Here is a 16,903-nt window from a genome sequence, read left to right on the forward strand (position 1 = left end):
CTTTTAGTGCAGGAGGTATTTGTCTTTATCTAATGATTTCCTAAAAACTTTGAGAGGCTGCTATGATGGGAAGTCATGCGAGGGAAGATTGAATATAGAAAGATGTAGACAACAGCACTGACCTGCTCTGAAAGCTTCCCAACTGCCTTTCTCTCTTTCATTTAAAAGCAGCTATGAGTTGTGAAGGTGAAATGATAGCATGTCATCAATTTTGCAACTTGGCACTTTTTCCAGTAGCTGTAATCACAGTTGCATATTGATATAGGGGCTGGATTGGGTGATGGGGGAGATAAGCTCTAACAATGGAAGCAGGAAGAGACAAGCTGTAGGACAAGATGCTGAACCACTCCTGGAGAGAAAGCAAGCAATGGCTAATTTAACCCCAAGAGGTGGGAGGCACATTGAAGCCAGAATTCTCACCAATGGCAAAATGGGCTGCCTTCAAGATCTGCAGAGGTGCGGTGATTCAAAGGGAGGGGGGAAGGAGTGAACCAACTTTGATGAAATGTCCACAGAAGCAGAGCTAGAAGTGACTCAGCTCACCCAAACCACTGATGTGAGGTTAGAAAGCTCCAGAGCTGACCATGAAGTGGTGCAAAACAAAGAGGTTTTGTTGGTACCTCTGGTACCTCATGGTACCTCTCTATGTCCATTGTGGGGAAAGGGGTTAAATGAGGTCTGCGGCAACAGATTTCACATCATTTTGATTTCTTGCCAAGAGTGGGAGAGAAAATAAAGTAAATTTGGGCACAACAAGGCAGGCTGGAGGTCACAGCAGTGCATACAATCCCAACTAGGCTGTACTGGTGATAGTAGTGGCTGTTAGCATTGTGGGTCCCCAGGAATGCATAGCAATCTCTTGATAGATCAGATTGCTTTGGCTATATATCATGAGCTGAACAGCCTCAGAGGGCTATTTCAACTCTGCTGGCTCAATCGAGAATCCTGCAACTGCTTCACAAGTAAGAACTGCATTACGTTGGAGGCTAAAATACATTTCAAGAGGGGACAAGTATCTCAGGTCCCATATAGAGCGGACACCGTTGCTTTGGAGATACTACTGCTAAGGAGATTGCTTCTGTGTAATGATGCATAATTACCATATGTGGTCTAGAATAATCTGATGACCCCCATGTTACTAGTGAAAATGCTGTATTTTACTATGGCTGACATATACTTGCCTTTGACTCTTCTTGCAGGGCATGGCTAAGAACAACAGATGACTTTTAATACATTACAGAGTGGAAAACAAAGTGTACCAATTTTTTATTTTTATTTTTTTAAATAGCAAACAGCTTTCCATAGTTAAATTGCACGCATATTGTTGCCGTTTTTCAACGTGAGTAGGAAACAAACCCCAATCCAAGCCATTAAAATGGAACAGAAAAGAAATAATTATGTTAAGAAAAAGCAAAACCAACCAACGCCCCCCTCCCCCACGTCTGGTTTGATATCCATAATGGTATGGTTTAACAGCCAGTAACTTTCCATGCTCTTGAAAGATGTGCAGTACACTTCTCCAGGTTTGACAGTTCAGCCCCCTCCTGGAGCAGTTTCACAAGTGAACGATGACTGAAGGCATACCCAAATCTACAAAGTGAGACAGGTTTGAAACCAGACTCGAGTTCTGTCAGTTCTGTCTATTACATCCACTACTTTCAACAGAACTTAGTAGTAAATATATGAACCCAAAACCTAAAACAAAAGCATGCTACTCATTGCATTGTGGAATCCTGGATGCAATACAATGTGTAACTTGCAATGGAAAACAGTACATTTACAGCACTGAAAGCCCTCTGCTTAGAAATGACTCATTTTCACTCTTCAGTGTCCGGTTCGAGTCCTCGTGGAACGGTAGCTCTGTCAGGGGCAGAGATGCAATTGACAGATTTGCTGCCATTCACTGAGCTACAACTTTCAGAGTTGCTTGGTTGGGAGTTGAAGAGGCTGAACCATGACAGAGGCTTTACATTTGTACTGTAGACATTCAGAGAGAGCTCTCAACTTGTTCCAATAGCCAACTGGCTTTGCTCCAGGGTACTTCACTTAATCTTGACAGCAGCTGGTGGTCCAAAATGCTGACATTATGTTTATTATTACTATTACTTTCAAAAAAGGAGAATGGAAGCAGAGTTTTCAGCAACAGTCGATCCAGAAACACAGACCAGTTTTCACTGGCATCAGCTTCTGCTGAGAAGAGCTGAAACAAATTCAGGATTCTAAATTTACAAAATAAACACTAGTTCGATTACCTAATTAGAACATTTAAATTAGAATATGCAACTGTCGCAGGCTTCTAAATTAGGTTGAAGTCATTGTATATAACCTACAGAAATCAATAGCAAAGCTCCAATTAATCGAAATATGAAGACAGCAAATGTACATAAAGTTGCAGCATTAAACACACTGCTAAACTACATTTCTATGCAATTGTTGGTAAGGGAAAGGAAAGCTATTATTCAGATGCATCAAATTATTTGCTTTATGTGGATGTGGGTGTGGGTGGACATGTATTCTGAAGTGCCATATCCTATGGTAAAAAAACACTGGGCTGGACCAAGCCAGATCCACTGTGTATTAACCTAACTGACTTCAACAGAAAAGCATAGTTAAATCAACAGGATTTTAAAAGACTAAAATCTGTATAGATCACAATTATTATAGAATCATTTCCAAATCTGAATTCATGGAGTTATAATATTCCCAATTTTAAATGTGACATATTATCCCTCAGTTATTTATTTCAAAACTGATGCTGAACAGCTGGTCCATTGTGAACATATATTCCATTTTCACATTCGTTTTGAATTCTATGTTGTTCCATCACTTAAAAAAAATATAGAGGTTTCCAGCAGTTATTCCATTTTTTAATTTAAAAAATCATGTACACATATCTTCTGACATGGTTAAGGCTTCTAATATTGTTCCCAACAACAAAGCTTCTAGGTTTCTATTTCTCATTCACACATTCCCCCTTCCCTAAATTAAAAAAAAAAATCTAGTATTTTAACTAACAGTAAGTTGACTGCATTCTGAGTAAGAAGGAAGGGGGTTAGAATCTGAACAATAATAGCTTGAATTCCAGATCAGTTCTCCCACAGTCATCCTATGGGGATACTTCTGATTCTAAAATATCCTCCAATTCTTCCACGGCAAATAAAATTGGGGGCTGAATCCTGTTCAATGCCAGGAAGCATAATTGTTTTTATCAACACTATTAATACCAGCTGTCCCATAACTGTTATGAAATAATAGGAATGCATTTCACCCCACATTGACTGTATTTTTTCAGGTACTTAGACCTGTAGAAGCAATATATTTTAGAATTCCAAAAATAAGCCAGGATCTTAAGGCTGCCATAATCCTTAATGACCAAGTGCTCCTGGAAAGTCAGGTATTGGAAGCTGCAAAGAACAAATTTAGTGCTGGACAGGGCTAAGGGAAGCCAGTACTACTACTTTATTGCACTGCCAATGCCATGTACAAACCAGGGGAAGTTTATTTCAGGAAATATTTCCAAGTTTTTTGCATATGCAGAAAACAACAATATTCTGTTGTTCCAGACAGAATAATGGGCATATACTTCACTTCCTTTAAATAGAGACCTAATTTGGTGTTGCCCAGAACTGCAGGCCATGAAAACCTGCAGACTCTTGGAGACTACATCATATTATCTTTGAGGATGGATGCAGTCTGGAGGCTGCCAGTTGGTCATCCTTTTTTTCTAGATTGCTCAGTGCTCATTGAGGAAAATACTGCATTTCCTCCAAACACAGACTATTGACTTTCAGGCTTTGTGGTCAGAAGCCTTAGGAGAAATTGTGTAGGCAGGGCAAAACAAACCAGGATCAAGTGCACATTTATTGTGTGTGCCCCACTCACACTTACTCTCCAGCTTATTTGGAAAGCCTTGAAATCTCTATAGAGAGAGACACTGAGAGAGGGATCACTGTGAGAATAATTATAAAACACTTTTTTAGTGCTAAAAGTATCACAAAATAATAATACATCTTCACATTTTCCTGTGCAGACTAACGTGTGTTCAGCATTAATATTTGTGGCATAACATAAAGTTCTAAATTTAGTTCCTCTGTTTTTGGAGGAGATAATATATGTATCCATGATGTGGGTGATTTCTAAAATTAAGAGCATGCAAAATATTGTCCCTGGAAATCTAACTCTTTCATTCGCATAATCTGATGGGCCCGTGTTTCTGTTTTCTCTATATAGACTTGGTCATAAGAGTGTTTTTATCACACAAAAATCATTGTGCTTGCCATAGAGTAATGTAGCACCATAACCTTTGCCCTGAGGATGTGACACTTTCCACACCAGAGGTTTGTTAGGACAGACTAAGTGTATGAAAATATAAATATTTCAAAATGCATTACTCAGCGGTTAGGTTAACTTCTTTAAAGAAACGTAGCAAGGAAAAAAATGAACCATATGGTGCAGAAGTTCCATTAATTTTTCAGTAGCCCATATATAGACACTAAGCCTTAACCTGAATGGAACCACTGAGCAGCTGTTTTAAAAAGTAACATCTACCAAATACCATTGCAGTGTCTCAAATCAGGCTATTATTTTTCAAGAGATATTTTCGATAACTATCCTAAATGTCCTCATTTTATTTATTTGAATACGTGCAAAGGCAATTGTGACAGCTGATTCTGGGCTAAAAGTGCCTAGCTGGATGGCAAGAAAGTTCAGTTCTAGATCAAAAGCAAAAATAATTCATCAGAATGAAGTTTTAAGTTGTTCTTTCTTTTGTAGTTTCTGCTGCTTATACAGTGGTCTATAATGTTCCACTTTAGTCTAGAAACACAAAAGAACATGAAAATTATGGGTTGTTTTGGTTTGTTTACATTAATCCAATTCTATATTGCCGCTGGTTGGGGAGTCATGTAAGACAAGGCATAACTTAAAGCAGAGACATTTTTTAGCAATTCTGATGGTTGCCCAACCAAAAGACAAGAAAATAGAGCCCTGTGTAATCAATCAGCTGAGCTGTGGACTGAGATGTTGAAGCTTGCCACAAATCCTTTCATAAGCTTCTGCTTATAAAAGGGTGTAATTTTTTTTTAAAATAAACTTTAACATCAGAGGGTTTGCCTGTTTTGACTTTTATGTCTAAGTATTACGGCATACAGAGTCAGTCAAGAAGTGTTTTAGATACAAAAATAAGTAAAAAGGAACATCTAGAGTAAATCAGGTCCCCGTTTATGGATTTTAAAAAAAAAATCTACTGGCAGATGTTCCCACTTACATATTATATTTCCCTCTGAATAACAAGCATTTGATACACTTCAATCTGAATTTCCATTATTACAAACAATCCTCCCTCCCTACCCAACTCAATACTCTACTGATTGTGCCCTCTGTAGCTAAAAATATAACTTCCATTACAGGTCTATAGATAGATAATAGCTTCTGTTTTAAAAGCTTGAAACAACTTGACTTACTGATGTATTTCAGAGTATATAACTTTTAATATCTAAACTAATTTAGTGTAGTAGACAGGTGGTTGCAACTCCTTGGACAGAGATGGAAATTTTACTTGCCTGCTAGATTGTCCCATGTTTTATCTAGAAATCTTCCCTGGGAAAAAAGAATACAAGCACACTTACACAATAAAGGGAGAAAGAAAGAAGGAAGAGGAAATTGTAAATGATCTAGTATGTCCTAATCATCAGAAAAGGCCTGCTCTTCCAACCTCTTCAAATGTCCTCCCTTCTCCCACAAAGAAGATATACCCTTTTCAATTCCCTCTAGCCCCCAATAGAAAAATCTGTATTTCTTTAAAGGAACACAAATAGACACTGTATTATTATTATTTGTCATCTGTTGGGGTACAGAGTTCCCCATGTTACTTTTCAGATACATCCAGCCCAATTATCCGGATCTTCTTTTTCCCCCTCCCTAACGTTTCAGTGAGACAGTGGGTCCCAATACTAAAGCTGTCTCGTTTGTTCATGGATTCTTCCATTTGTCAAGTCCTGCAGCTCTGGGACTTTCTTGTTCTTACAGTTGGTTAATCTTGAACCTTCCAGTCAGGGAACTGTCTTTCATTAAAGACACCCAGCATTGCTCCAGTCATTCATTTCTGTCTGCAAAGAAGGGTCATTGAGTTCAAACAGTGGATCCATGTTGACAGAATTTGAGAGGTAATCATTTCTCCCTTCATCCCAGGGATGCTGAAGAAAAGAAGTGGCAATAAATGTTTCATCAAAGTCCAAGCTGCTCTGGTTGGATTCTGTGAGGATGTAATCTTGCCCAACTGGGCACCACTCCTGTGGGCAGTCAATATGTCTTCCATGCACTGTCAAATCTACATCCCTGGTTATTGGGCTGATTGGAGGAGTGATTTCCAGATCCTCAAAGGTAGAGAAATCACCATTTAAGGTGGTATCAAAGATAGCCTCCCAGTCAAAATCACCTTTGAGAGAGCCAAGCTCTGTCTGTTCTTCCTGAGTAAGCATAGGGGAGCTGGAGAAGCGGGCTGCCTTATACATCCGTTTTGGCAGCGGCTGCTTGCGTTTATGGCTCATTTTCCCATCTGCTGGGTTCCAGTTCTGGTCACTGGTAACTTCTTCAAATTCTTTGAGCAGCTGCTGGGATTCCACATTGATCTTCAGAATGTTGTTGTTTTTCCAAGAGGTTGCTGATTGGTGAGCTGAAGAACTGGAACTTGCATCCTGTTGGATTCTTCCAGTGAAGGCTGGATGTATCTGCACAGGAGGCATCCTGCGTTTCTTGAAAGCTCCATTCATCAGTCGGTCTGCATACTGAGGATCAATCTTCCAGAAACCACCTTTTCCCGGTTCATCCTTCTCTCGTGGTACCTTGATGAAGCACTTATTCAAGGACAGGTTGTGCCTAATGGAATTCTGAAATTTAAAAGGCAAAGCTTAATATGAGTTGCTCTGGAAAGGGTACTAGTTTGTAGGGCAAGTCTCTCCACTGACAGGAATGCAGCTGAATTGACTATTTAGAACCACCATGTTCTTTTCCAAAAGAAAGATGGAAGACTGAAATGGTCTACAGCAGTAAAACTAAAACAGCTCTTGTGCATCAATTAACCTCACAGACAGGTACCTATGTATTACATTCATACCAAACTATAGGCATCTGGACTGGAAGATAATTGTCTTTGAGATTAAACCAGCATATACTGTATTTAATGAATGCATTAAATTCATATGAACTGTGTTTTTAGTAGATGCCCTCCAAATGAACTAGGGTAAAGTCAGAAAAGGCCATTTAGCCGATGAGTATAATCTCCTGCATATTGCAGAAGCTGAAATTGAAGCATCTCAGGCAGATAGAAGGCTATTTAACCTCTGATTCAATACTACCAGTGAAGGGGAGTCCATCATCTCCCTGTTGAATTGCTCTTACCCTTAGGAAGTTTTTTCTAACTTTCAATTGGACTTTGCCTTCCTGTAATTTAAATTTCTAGAAGCATTGTTAAATGAAAGATAATTTTGTAGGCCACTGGCAACTGCAAAAAGTTAAATGTAAACAGAATATTGGTATCCTGTTTTTGTCTACTCTCTATTGTACATGTAGAATGGATTTTCCAGACTGATTCTCTTAAAATGTTGTTTAGTAATGAACTATGGGAAAAAGGCATTTTCCATCTGAACTATAAGTTTATATCTATTTCAACTGTTTAAGTAACCTCTTTTCAAACTACAGTTCACTAAAATCTCTAAGAAACAATTCTCCAGAATCCTGAAAATCACTCTTCCTAAACTAAATGTTGTTTAAAAAGACTAAGCATCTAAACAAGTTTTGAACAATTGAAATTCAAATTCATGACTTGAGGCAAATAACTAAAATATAAAATGTAAGGAAGATCTCTCTCTTCCTCTCTTCCCAACCTCGTATTGCTAATACTGGATTGACGCTTGTTCCCTTCGTATTGCCACATATATAAATTGCAGCCAAACAGCTCACTCCTACATTCATATTTTTTAAACATAATTGCATGATGCTTGGAGGTTTCTGTAATCTATTGAAACGAGTTTCATTAAAAAAAGAAAAAGCTTATATTTCATTCCTTACTAAAAAATAAGAAATTATTTAGTGTACAGAAATAGGAAATGCAACCAGTGTTTTTTTTTTAATCAAGTTTATGTTTGTATCTTCTAATTTAAGGAAAATAAAGCATCAATGAAACTTTTTCCTCTAATGGTCCCTAAAATTGCATGCAAAAATAAAACCAAACCATGATTTGTTGTATAAACCAGTGCCAATCTGGCGGAGAAGTAAAATAATTCTGGTTCGCCTGCTCAATTCTTGTTTTGTTCCCTTTTCTTCTCTCCTGCCAGAACCCAGATGCTTCTCTACTTCCCAGCAGCAGTAAAGAACTATTCTGCCAGTGTGTGAGAGAGGTGTTTTCTGTTTTTTGTATAGTGGGTTCTTTGCTTTTGTGTCTCTGGAGGTTTTGTGTGTGGTTCTTCATTTAACCTCTCAGTATGTGTGAGAATGTTGCTGCCAGAAAGAATGAGAAATTTGGGAGAAAAACAAGAGGGCTTCCTTTATTCTGAGGAGTGGTTTCTTTGGTGGTTAATACTGCCTTGTACTTCTCTATATTGATGAGAAACATGGGTAGAAAATGAAAACAATTAAGACAGGAGCCCGGGTTTAGATATTACTTGCTATGGTTAAAATGAGCCATACATTCAGTCAATCTCAAGATCAGCTTTGCTGTAACAATAAACTATGGTTTGTTTTATTGTCTAAGGTGGAGTCATAAAATCACATAAAGATTATTTCCCCACCCCACTATGAAGGTGCCATAGAGCATCTTCATAGCATCACCCAACTGTTGTTGAAATGATATATTGGGTGTCCTTGGAGTTGTTATTTTGGCACAACAAAGTTTGGGTGACCCTAGAAGATGCTGTAAATCGCCAGGGAGGAAATTACTTTAGTCAAAACAAATCTTAGCTTAGTGTGATGTGTGAGTAAGGCTGGGTCTGTTTTCAATAGCCACCACTGAATTCACGGTTCCTGTTTCGTTGATTTTAGGTATGCATAACCACAGCAATTCACAGTGAAATAGAAAAGGTAACCTTCATTCTATGGCTTCGGCTCTGGAAAAAAGCAACTTACTTGCTCTCACCACAGCATTAGAGACTAGAAAGACTAGCCAAATATCCATTACAATTCCATGACAGCCAGAAAACTGGCATTATCTGATTCTGCCCCCCCCCACCAACCCAATTAGACTATTTTAGTGTGCTGTGGCACTAAGTATAAGAGCTGAATCCCAGTTTAATCTACAAGAGTTCGAGACAGGGACCACATAAAGAGCACTCACTTTACACACTTGTTTGCCTATTGAATTATATTTGCACCCCTCTGTGCTACATCTTGGGCATCCAAAGATCATCTGATCATTTCATTGGGCTTTGCACAAAATGGTGTTCTAGATCACGATCAAAATGGAAAATTGTAATAATCAAGAACAATAAGAGACCCACCCTCAAAAGAGCCAGTTCTAATTTCACAAAAGAAAGAATATGCGTGTCTAGAGCAGTGTTTGTCAACCTTGGCAGCGTGAAGATGTGTGGACTTCAACTCCCAGAATTCCCCAGCCAGCATGGCTGGCTGGGGAATTCTGGGAGTTGAAGTCCACACATCTTCACGTTGTCAAGGTTGACAAACACTGCTCTAGAGTGATGGAGCCCAATCCCAAAGGAAACTCCGTTATCCAGTAAATAACATGGTCTTTCAGTGCACAAAGCCAGGAGGGCATTAAGAGATTGGATATGGTGAAGGATTGTGTGTGGGGTTTTTTTTTTTATTAATGTTGCCTAGATATCTTTATGCTTATTCATCCATAATCCTTATTGCCAAAGCGCAAAAGCAGGGCTTGAATGCCTGGAGGGCTAAATAAAAACCTATTCCTCCAGGCTGAATTCCCCGGGTATCTTGGCTCTTTTCCAAAACACACAACTGACTCCCACAGGAATCTCCTTCCATCTTCCCCCCTGCCCTGCTTATGGGAGGCCTGACATTTTGACTTGGTGTCTGTATTTACAGGAACGGGGGTTAGTGAGACGGGTGAGAATGTGGGCACCAGTGGAGGGAAAAAAGAAAGAAAGAAAGGGAGAGAAATTCCTGCAAACAAACTGATTGCAGATGAGTTAGAATTTATTGTATAATGAAATCTTATAAGGGTCAGTGAATACTCCCTTCCCCTGCCTTTGAGTCATTTCAAATCTGCTGGGCCGTGGACAGCTGCTTGTGCCCTAGCTAATTAGCATTTTTATCATTTTCCCTGCAACTATCAGTCAAACCACCTGCATCTTTGCAAAGAGATACCGAATGTTATCAGAAAGAAAGGAAAAAGAGAGAAACAGGTGTCTAATCTAACAGGTTGCACATACCCATAAAATCAAGCTTTTCTTTCCCTTCTCCCTATGCAAATGTTAGTGCTCACTTACTTCGTTTGTTCTAAAAAACATAGCATTCCCTGTTCTATAAGAATCTCATGGGGAACTAGGAGATTTAAACATCTGGTGATATGCTCAAAAACTTGGTATTACTTCATGTTCATTAATTTTTAGCTTTGGACTCTTCATCCATACTCCGGTTGTGATTGCTCTGTAAACAGAAGCTAAATCCATTATTCTGGATTTTGATTTTGGTTCAGCCATTAAATACTGTGCTATTCTCAAAATATTGACGAAGTATCTCACTCTACAGAATAAGATTAAAACTATCTGGGTCCTTCAAGGAGAAGACGAGGTAGGTGAAATACTATGTATATTTTAAGGGTAGTCTTTTTACGTATGTCCAGAAGTATTTTTTAAAAAATTTATTTCTGAGTATAAACATTCAGAAAATTGCACATTAAAGTGGTACCAAGAGAAGAAGTTATAATACAGTTGGCATAAAATATTGTCACAAGATCTGGTATTCTTTCCCAGATTTTAACCTTCTGTTGTTCTTTGGCAAACCTCTGGTTCTCCAGATGTTGCTGAACTACAACCATAATGACTTCAGATACTATGCCAGTAGTAGGCTATAGATTATAGGAATTGTAGTTCAGCAACATCTAGCAAGGCACAACCACGCCATCTTTATTTTGGTCTAATATTACATTGAGATATCCTATCACTCTTCAACATATCTGCCTCAATTTGAACAGTCATATATTAGGCCAGGATTACTTTTGCTCTCCCCAGAGAAATCTGAGCCCTTCATTTAGTCACACACATTATGGGTGCTTTCGGTGACGATTGTATCATTATGATTCCTTCCTGCCAAGTTCATGAGTACCTTATAGGTTGACTTCCAGCTCCGCTTCATATATTTATTTTTATTTTAAATTAAACTGTGACCATCAATGAAAAATTTTAGAATGCTGGAACTGCATATCCTCTTGCGGCAGGCATATTAATGGTGATTCTTGAAGTGAAGCTTACTGTGTTTTCTAGGAGCAGCTAATCTACTATCATGCCAATGAAACATCTAAAAGACATGTCTTATACTTCAGTTTTGAGAGGTTTTGTTATTTTCAAAGATATTTTAGAATTAATTCATATGTGGCATTGCTGGTTAAGAGAGAAAAATGGTTAAGCTCTGTATAATAAAGTAACAGAGTGGGAAGAAAAATGTTTTGGAGCAATAAGGGCCTTTGAACATCCTAGTCTTTCAAACTTCTTTTGTATTCGTAACCAGGATAAGCAATAGAATTAACACATTATCAAAATGATATTAGAACAACATTAGTGAAAAAAAAAGAACTTGAAGTAAGATGGAATAAAAATAAATGTTTATACTGTGGGTTACTTTAAATATTAAAAACTGTAATATTATAAAAAGGCTCTTTCAAGAATATGCCAGATTTCCTCTAATCATAAAAATGCATCATCCACAGTATTTATGGCAATTTTCCAACCAATTACTGAAAAACCAAGTTATGCAACTCTAGAAATTTCATCAGATTAACATTTTTATCATTTAAATGTATATAGAACTTGTTCAGATAGATTTAATTTAGGACAAGTGATGGGGAACTGGTAGTCTCTAGATATTGGGACTAATGGGAGTCCAACGTGGAGGGGAGCCAACATCATCTGGAGGGTCACTTCTTGAGGTAAGATAACCTCTACTCAGGTGATCATACTCCATTTGATAATGGTTTGTTTTGTTGGGACAACACTTCACCTAGAATTATATAAGTACAGATGGATAGATGGATGGATGGATGGATGGATGGATGGATGGATGGATGGATGGATGGATGGAAGAATGACAGAAATGATGATAGTAGGAAGCTGCTTATGAATGTATCAGGATATGGAGGTACCTAGAGATGAATGAGCAGAAAGCTCTTTTTAAAACTTTCCCAAAGAAATGCATTCTCTCAATGGGGCTGAAGTAATAGCAGTCAGCCCAAGACAAGACATGAGATCCTCTGTAAGTAGATAGATAAAAGCAAAGAAATTATCATAGTTATATCTTCAAAAACAAACTTACAGGAACACATATCCCAGTGATATCACTGAATAAGAACAATTTACTGCCATCGATGTCTGTCTAATATGAGAAATCACTATTCCCTTCATGCGTAGTGGGGATTCGTAACAGGAAAGAAAACACGTGCATACATGAAATAGTTATTTTATAACCAGGGTAGGAATTATTCAGTACACTATACTGAGGCCATTATTGGCAGTATAAAGACTGACCATAGTCAATGGTTAGCATCTCAGAAATTGGGTTGAACTTCAAGTTCTGTGAGGGGGGTTGGGCAGAAACTCAAGTGTCGTGCTGGTATCTTTGGATAGGCAATGAAATTATATTACTTTCCTTTGGTATCCTCACTATAATATCCAGCAACTGACTTACTACTAATCAGTTAGGAGAGAAGAAAATGTACTTCATTTGGGTTTCTCTCTGAGATTCCCTGCTATGCTTCAATGGGGTTTCATCTCTGAGATTCAACATTACACCCTAATCTGAAATTTTACAAACACAAGGGATATCAGATAACAAGAATGCCTGAATGAAACACATTTCCTTTGATTGAGATTAATTGGGAGAGGTGTTAAAAATAAATAATGCTTGCATTATGTTGGCTTTTAAGTATCCATCTTCTACTGGGAAAGATGGGAAAACGGGCTGAGATCATATACACTAAACTAAACTATAGTATACTTTGCTTGGCCTTGCTTTAGTGTGTTGTGTCAGTTTAGCTACTGGGATTTATAAATTAAGACATAAAAGTATGTTTTATGTCTTAAAGGAATGTGTGAATCCATCCACGATACTTATTCAACAAATTGTGAGTTCAGTGTGATGCTTAAAATGAGTTATACTTTCACAACCATTGAAATTACAAATAAGCATCATGAGATGCACCATCGCTCCTGATATGGAACCCAGCCAGAATTCAATAAGCAGATTAAATAAGACCTAGTAATTACCCCTTACTTGCATTTTCTCAAGGGCTGGCCTTTCCTTTTTTCCTGTTCACTTCTATCTTTGACTCAAATATATTTTAATAAATCTCATAGAGCCAAGTAAAGAATTAGGCTTGCCAGCTATGGCAGAAACTGGGTATTCAAAAAGGTAGTACTCAAGGACAGAAGTCTCTCACTCTAGGACATAGACTGGACTAGGGGAAATGTTCAAGAATGTACACTTTTCCATGCTGCTACTAAGGTTATCTGAGTATTAACCCCATTCAAGAGAATACTGAAAGCTACCATTTTGCTGTGTTTGATCATGGTAGGTACTGCATTTCTTTGAGCAGAGTTGGTCTTGTTAGGAATTACCTCATGTGACAAATGCTGTGAGAAAAATGACAGCCTGCTGGCTGTTCCTCCTGGGCACTCCAAATTACTGACTCTTTGATGGAAGTTGCTATGACCAGTACTAAGATTCAACTGTAAGTTCAGTTGGCTTCTACATGGAATGAGGAAGGGTGCCATCTTGTTTTTTGCTTCAAGAAGTAAAACATTTTGGGCTGATCTTGTCTCTAATAAAATATCCCACCAATTCTGTTTCCTTCTTTTCTCCTAGTATCTTTTCTCACTTGTTTATTGCTAATTCTTTCACATCTTTCTTCATCTTCAGTCCTGTGGAACACCAGATGGCATTCAGCTCTTTGCCTTTTATATAACTGATATAGCCAGGGCTTTTTATCTTCCCTCTCCAATGGATTAAAGGAAGGGGGGTTGAAAAAGAATCTTCCTCAGATCAGGTTACCAGTTAATGTGTTCTTTCCTTTCCCCTGTTCCACCCCACTCCATAACAGGTGAAGGATGGTTGCTTTAAATGCTCTCTTGACTACAATGACATTATCCTAGTTTCTCCTGTTTATGACAAACCAAAATCTGGAGTATAAGAACTGATTCTAAGGCATTAGAAACTGAATATGGACAGGTCCTCATAACAAGATTGATTTTTTCAGATTCTTATTTAGAACAGAGATATTTCAAGATAAAAGAGTAAGTTAATGGCAAAGCTCAAAGCCTTCTCTTTGGACCAATTTAATATCAGTGTTCAAAAGCCTAAATGTCCTAAAAGCATTTATTGACATTTTGGTTCACTGACTCATGATAACAAAAGATATAAATACTCCTGAAAAACAATCACATTACCCAAAATACAGGATGGGAAAATCAACCAGTTTCTTCTCCCTGTATATAGTTCTTCTATCTTTTGGGTCTGTATTTGTGACTTAATGAATTAGAGGCATCCAGTGTATGACTGAAAGATAACAACCTCCAGGCAATTTTTAGGTATACAGTATAATCAATCTTTGATTAAGTTGATATATTGTTCTAAGCCATAATATGTTTGTTTGGAGTTCAGTGTGTTGTGTGAACCCAGCCAATATGGGTTATAAATCATAGTTTATGGTGCAGCATGTAATATAACTCCAGCAAGCTGTACTTTGTTTACTAATCAAAGACAGTTGGAGAAGAAACCCTCAAAGTCCCCAAGAACTATTCCATTGGCTTAAGGCCTACTCCAGTCTTTGCACAGCATAGTTTGGATGCCTTCCAACAGGGAGGGGGTCAGAACTGAAGGTGTTTAAGGTTTGAAAAGAATGCAGTTAGTCTCTGCAAGACTTAAGACTTGGTTTGTCTCCTACTCCAAAATTCAAAAAAGGTCCATTTTTTTGGATCCCACCCACTCTGGGGGCTATAGAGGGGATGGTGATGGGCCACAAATTTTGCTCCCCTATGGTAGCTCAATAAGTGGATGGAGACATACTGGGCCATACAATAAACACTTCTGACCACTTTCAGGATCACTATCTGTGACTCTATATCCTTATCCTTTTGTAATTTATTTAATAAACCACCAGTAAACTAATCAACCTTTGTCCACTACATTTCATCTTTCCACCTTTACTTTTTTATTCATCCCTCCTTATCTTCTCTTACACACTTTCCCCAGACGTTTCTATATACTCTCTACAACAACCTTCCCAGCTAGATTGTGGATTTTGGGAGTTGAAGTTCAACATGTGTGGACAGCACCAACTTGGGGAAGGCTGTACTTGATCACATTCTTTATGCTGGCATTTCTAATTGTGATTATCCCTTTTCTGTGGCTACAGTTAGCCTCTTAATAATCCACAATTTTTGTCCTGCAATGGAAAGATAATAGATAACTGCTACTTTTAAAGGAAGAACATGCCTGTTTACATTGTTCTGCCTTCTCATTTACAACAATCTCTTGTGCTACTAAGTGCTTACTCCAAGCAAAACACTTCAATAGGAAACACACCAAGCAACAGTAATTGCACTCATGGGAGAAGGAAGCAGAGAAAGGTGCTACAGTTCAGCATGAACACTAAGTGCCGTTGGTTGCTTTCTAATGTCATGGTGGGGTGTCAACAAATCTATTCTTCTCTCAGAAGAGTGTCCTACAGCCAGAAAAGTTAGCAACATGGTTCTCATATAAAATGGCAGAACTGAAAAAAAAATGGTTATGTTACTTTTTGAGGAAACTTGGTCCAGAATGTAGAAGGCTAGTTTCTAACTGAAAGCTGTTTGCAGGTCTACCATAGTTGTTTCTGAAGTCCCTGGACATGTAATTTTAGAAGTTATTCTTCAGCACCATAAAATGTGAGCCTGATTTCCCTAGCACGTAAAGGAATTAGACTAAAAATCATAGAGAAACTGTCAGATCAGCTACAATAAGCCATTACTGCTCTTAGATTGATTTGAGCAGGAAGCTAGTTATTAACTCAACACTGGTACAAGAACACGGGCACTATAACTTAATGTACATAAGTAGGTGCTTCACTCAACAGATAGATGCCAAAATGGGGGAACACAGGGACTTTCCTAGTCACCTACCTGCCATGTGGGGTCAGCATGCCGGAAATAGCAGAAATTATCAGTAATCCATTTATAGATGTCTGAGAGGGTGATTTTGGTTTTCTTGCTTGCTTCCATTGCCATACAGATGAGGGTGGCATAAGAGTAAGGAGGTTTCACATGAGGATTGGTCTTGTAATCTATGTTTTCTAATGGCTGGCCTTGTAGATGTGCAGTCCTGGATGTGGAAGAGGAGATTGGCTTGCCAGGGGTATGGGGCATTCCCATGCAAGCTGGATCGCCAGCAAGGGGGGAACATGGTGCAGCTGAGCCAGGTATTTTGTGATAACCATGAGGATCTGTGCTGCATAGGGAAGAGGATGACTTGCCCATGTTCGCATTGATGATGGAGAATTCCTGAAGCCACTGTAGGCTGGTCAAGCTGTCGTCCAGGTTGCCTGAATCCATCATGCTGTTGTCCTGACCTTTTTCTTCCTCTGATTGCATGCTTAGCCAGCTGTCAGTCATGCCAGTGGAAGCCAAAATAGGCAGGTCCAACATTCAGGAATTGTGGGAGAGCAGGAATGGGGGAGTAGGAAAAG

At 38.5% G+C, this 16,903-nt stretch overlaps 1 protein-coding gene across 1 annotated transcript; it reads right to left on the bottom strand.

Annotated features, from left to right (window-relative positions):
• Positions 1–6,013: 6,013 nt before the first annotated feature.
• FOXJ1 (forkhead box J1) lies at positions 6,014–16,903 on the bottom strand. Its single transcript, XM_007427236.3, has 2 exons — positions 16,341–16,903; positions 6,014–6,887 (listed from the first exon to the last, which is right to left on the bottom strand). Exons 1-2 carry the CDS (start codon positions 16,860–16,862, stop codon positions 6,069–6,071), a joined length of 1,341 nt encoding a protein of 446 aa, XP_007427298.1. The 5' UTR covers positions 16,863–16,903; the 3' UTR covers positions 6,014–6,068.

This window comes from Python bivittatus, unplaced genomic scaffold, assembly GCF_059951505.1.
Source record: "Python bivittatus isolate LINGU-HERP-01145 unplaced genomic scaffold, Pbiv_v1 ctg000080_np1212, whole genome shotgun sequence".
Taxonomy (NCBI): domain Eukaryota; kingdom Metazoa; phylum Chordata; class Lepidosauria; order Squamata; family Pythonidae; genus Python; species Python bivittatus.

Excerpts from the sequence above, each read along its gene's own strand:
- FOXJ1 (XM_007427236.3), bottom strand. The coding sequence starts at position 16,862 with ATGTTGGACCTGCCTATTTTGGCTTCCACTGGCATGACTGACAGCTGG. Across the intron at positions 6,888-16,340 it reads ATGCTGACCCCACATGGCAG|AATTCCATTAGGCACAACCT; the intron begins GTAGGTGACTAG and ends TTTAAATTTCAG.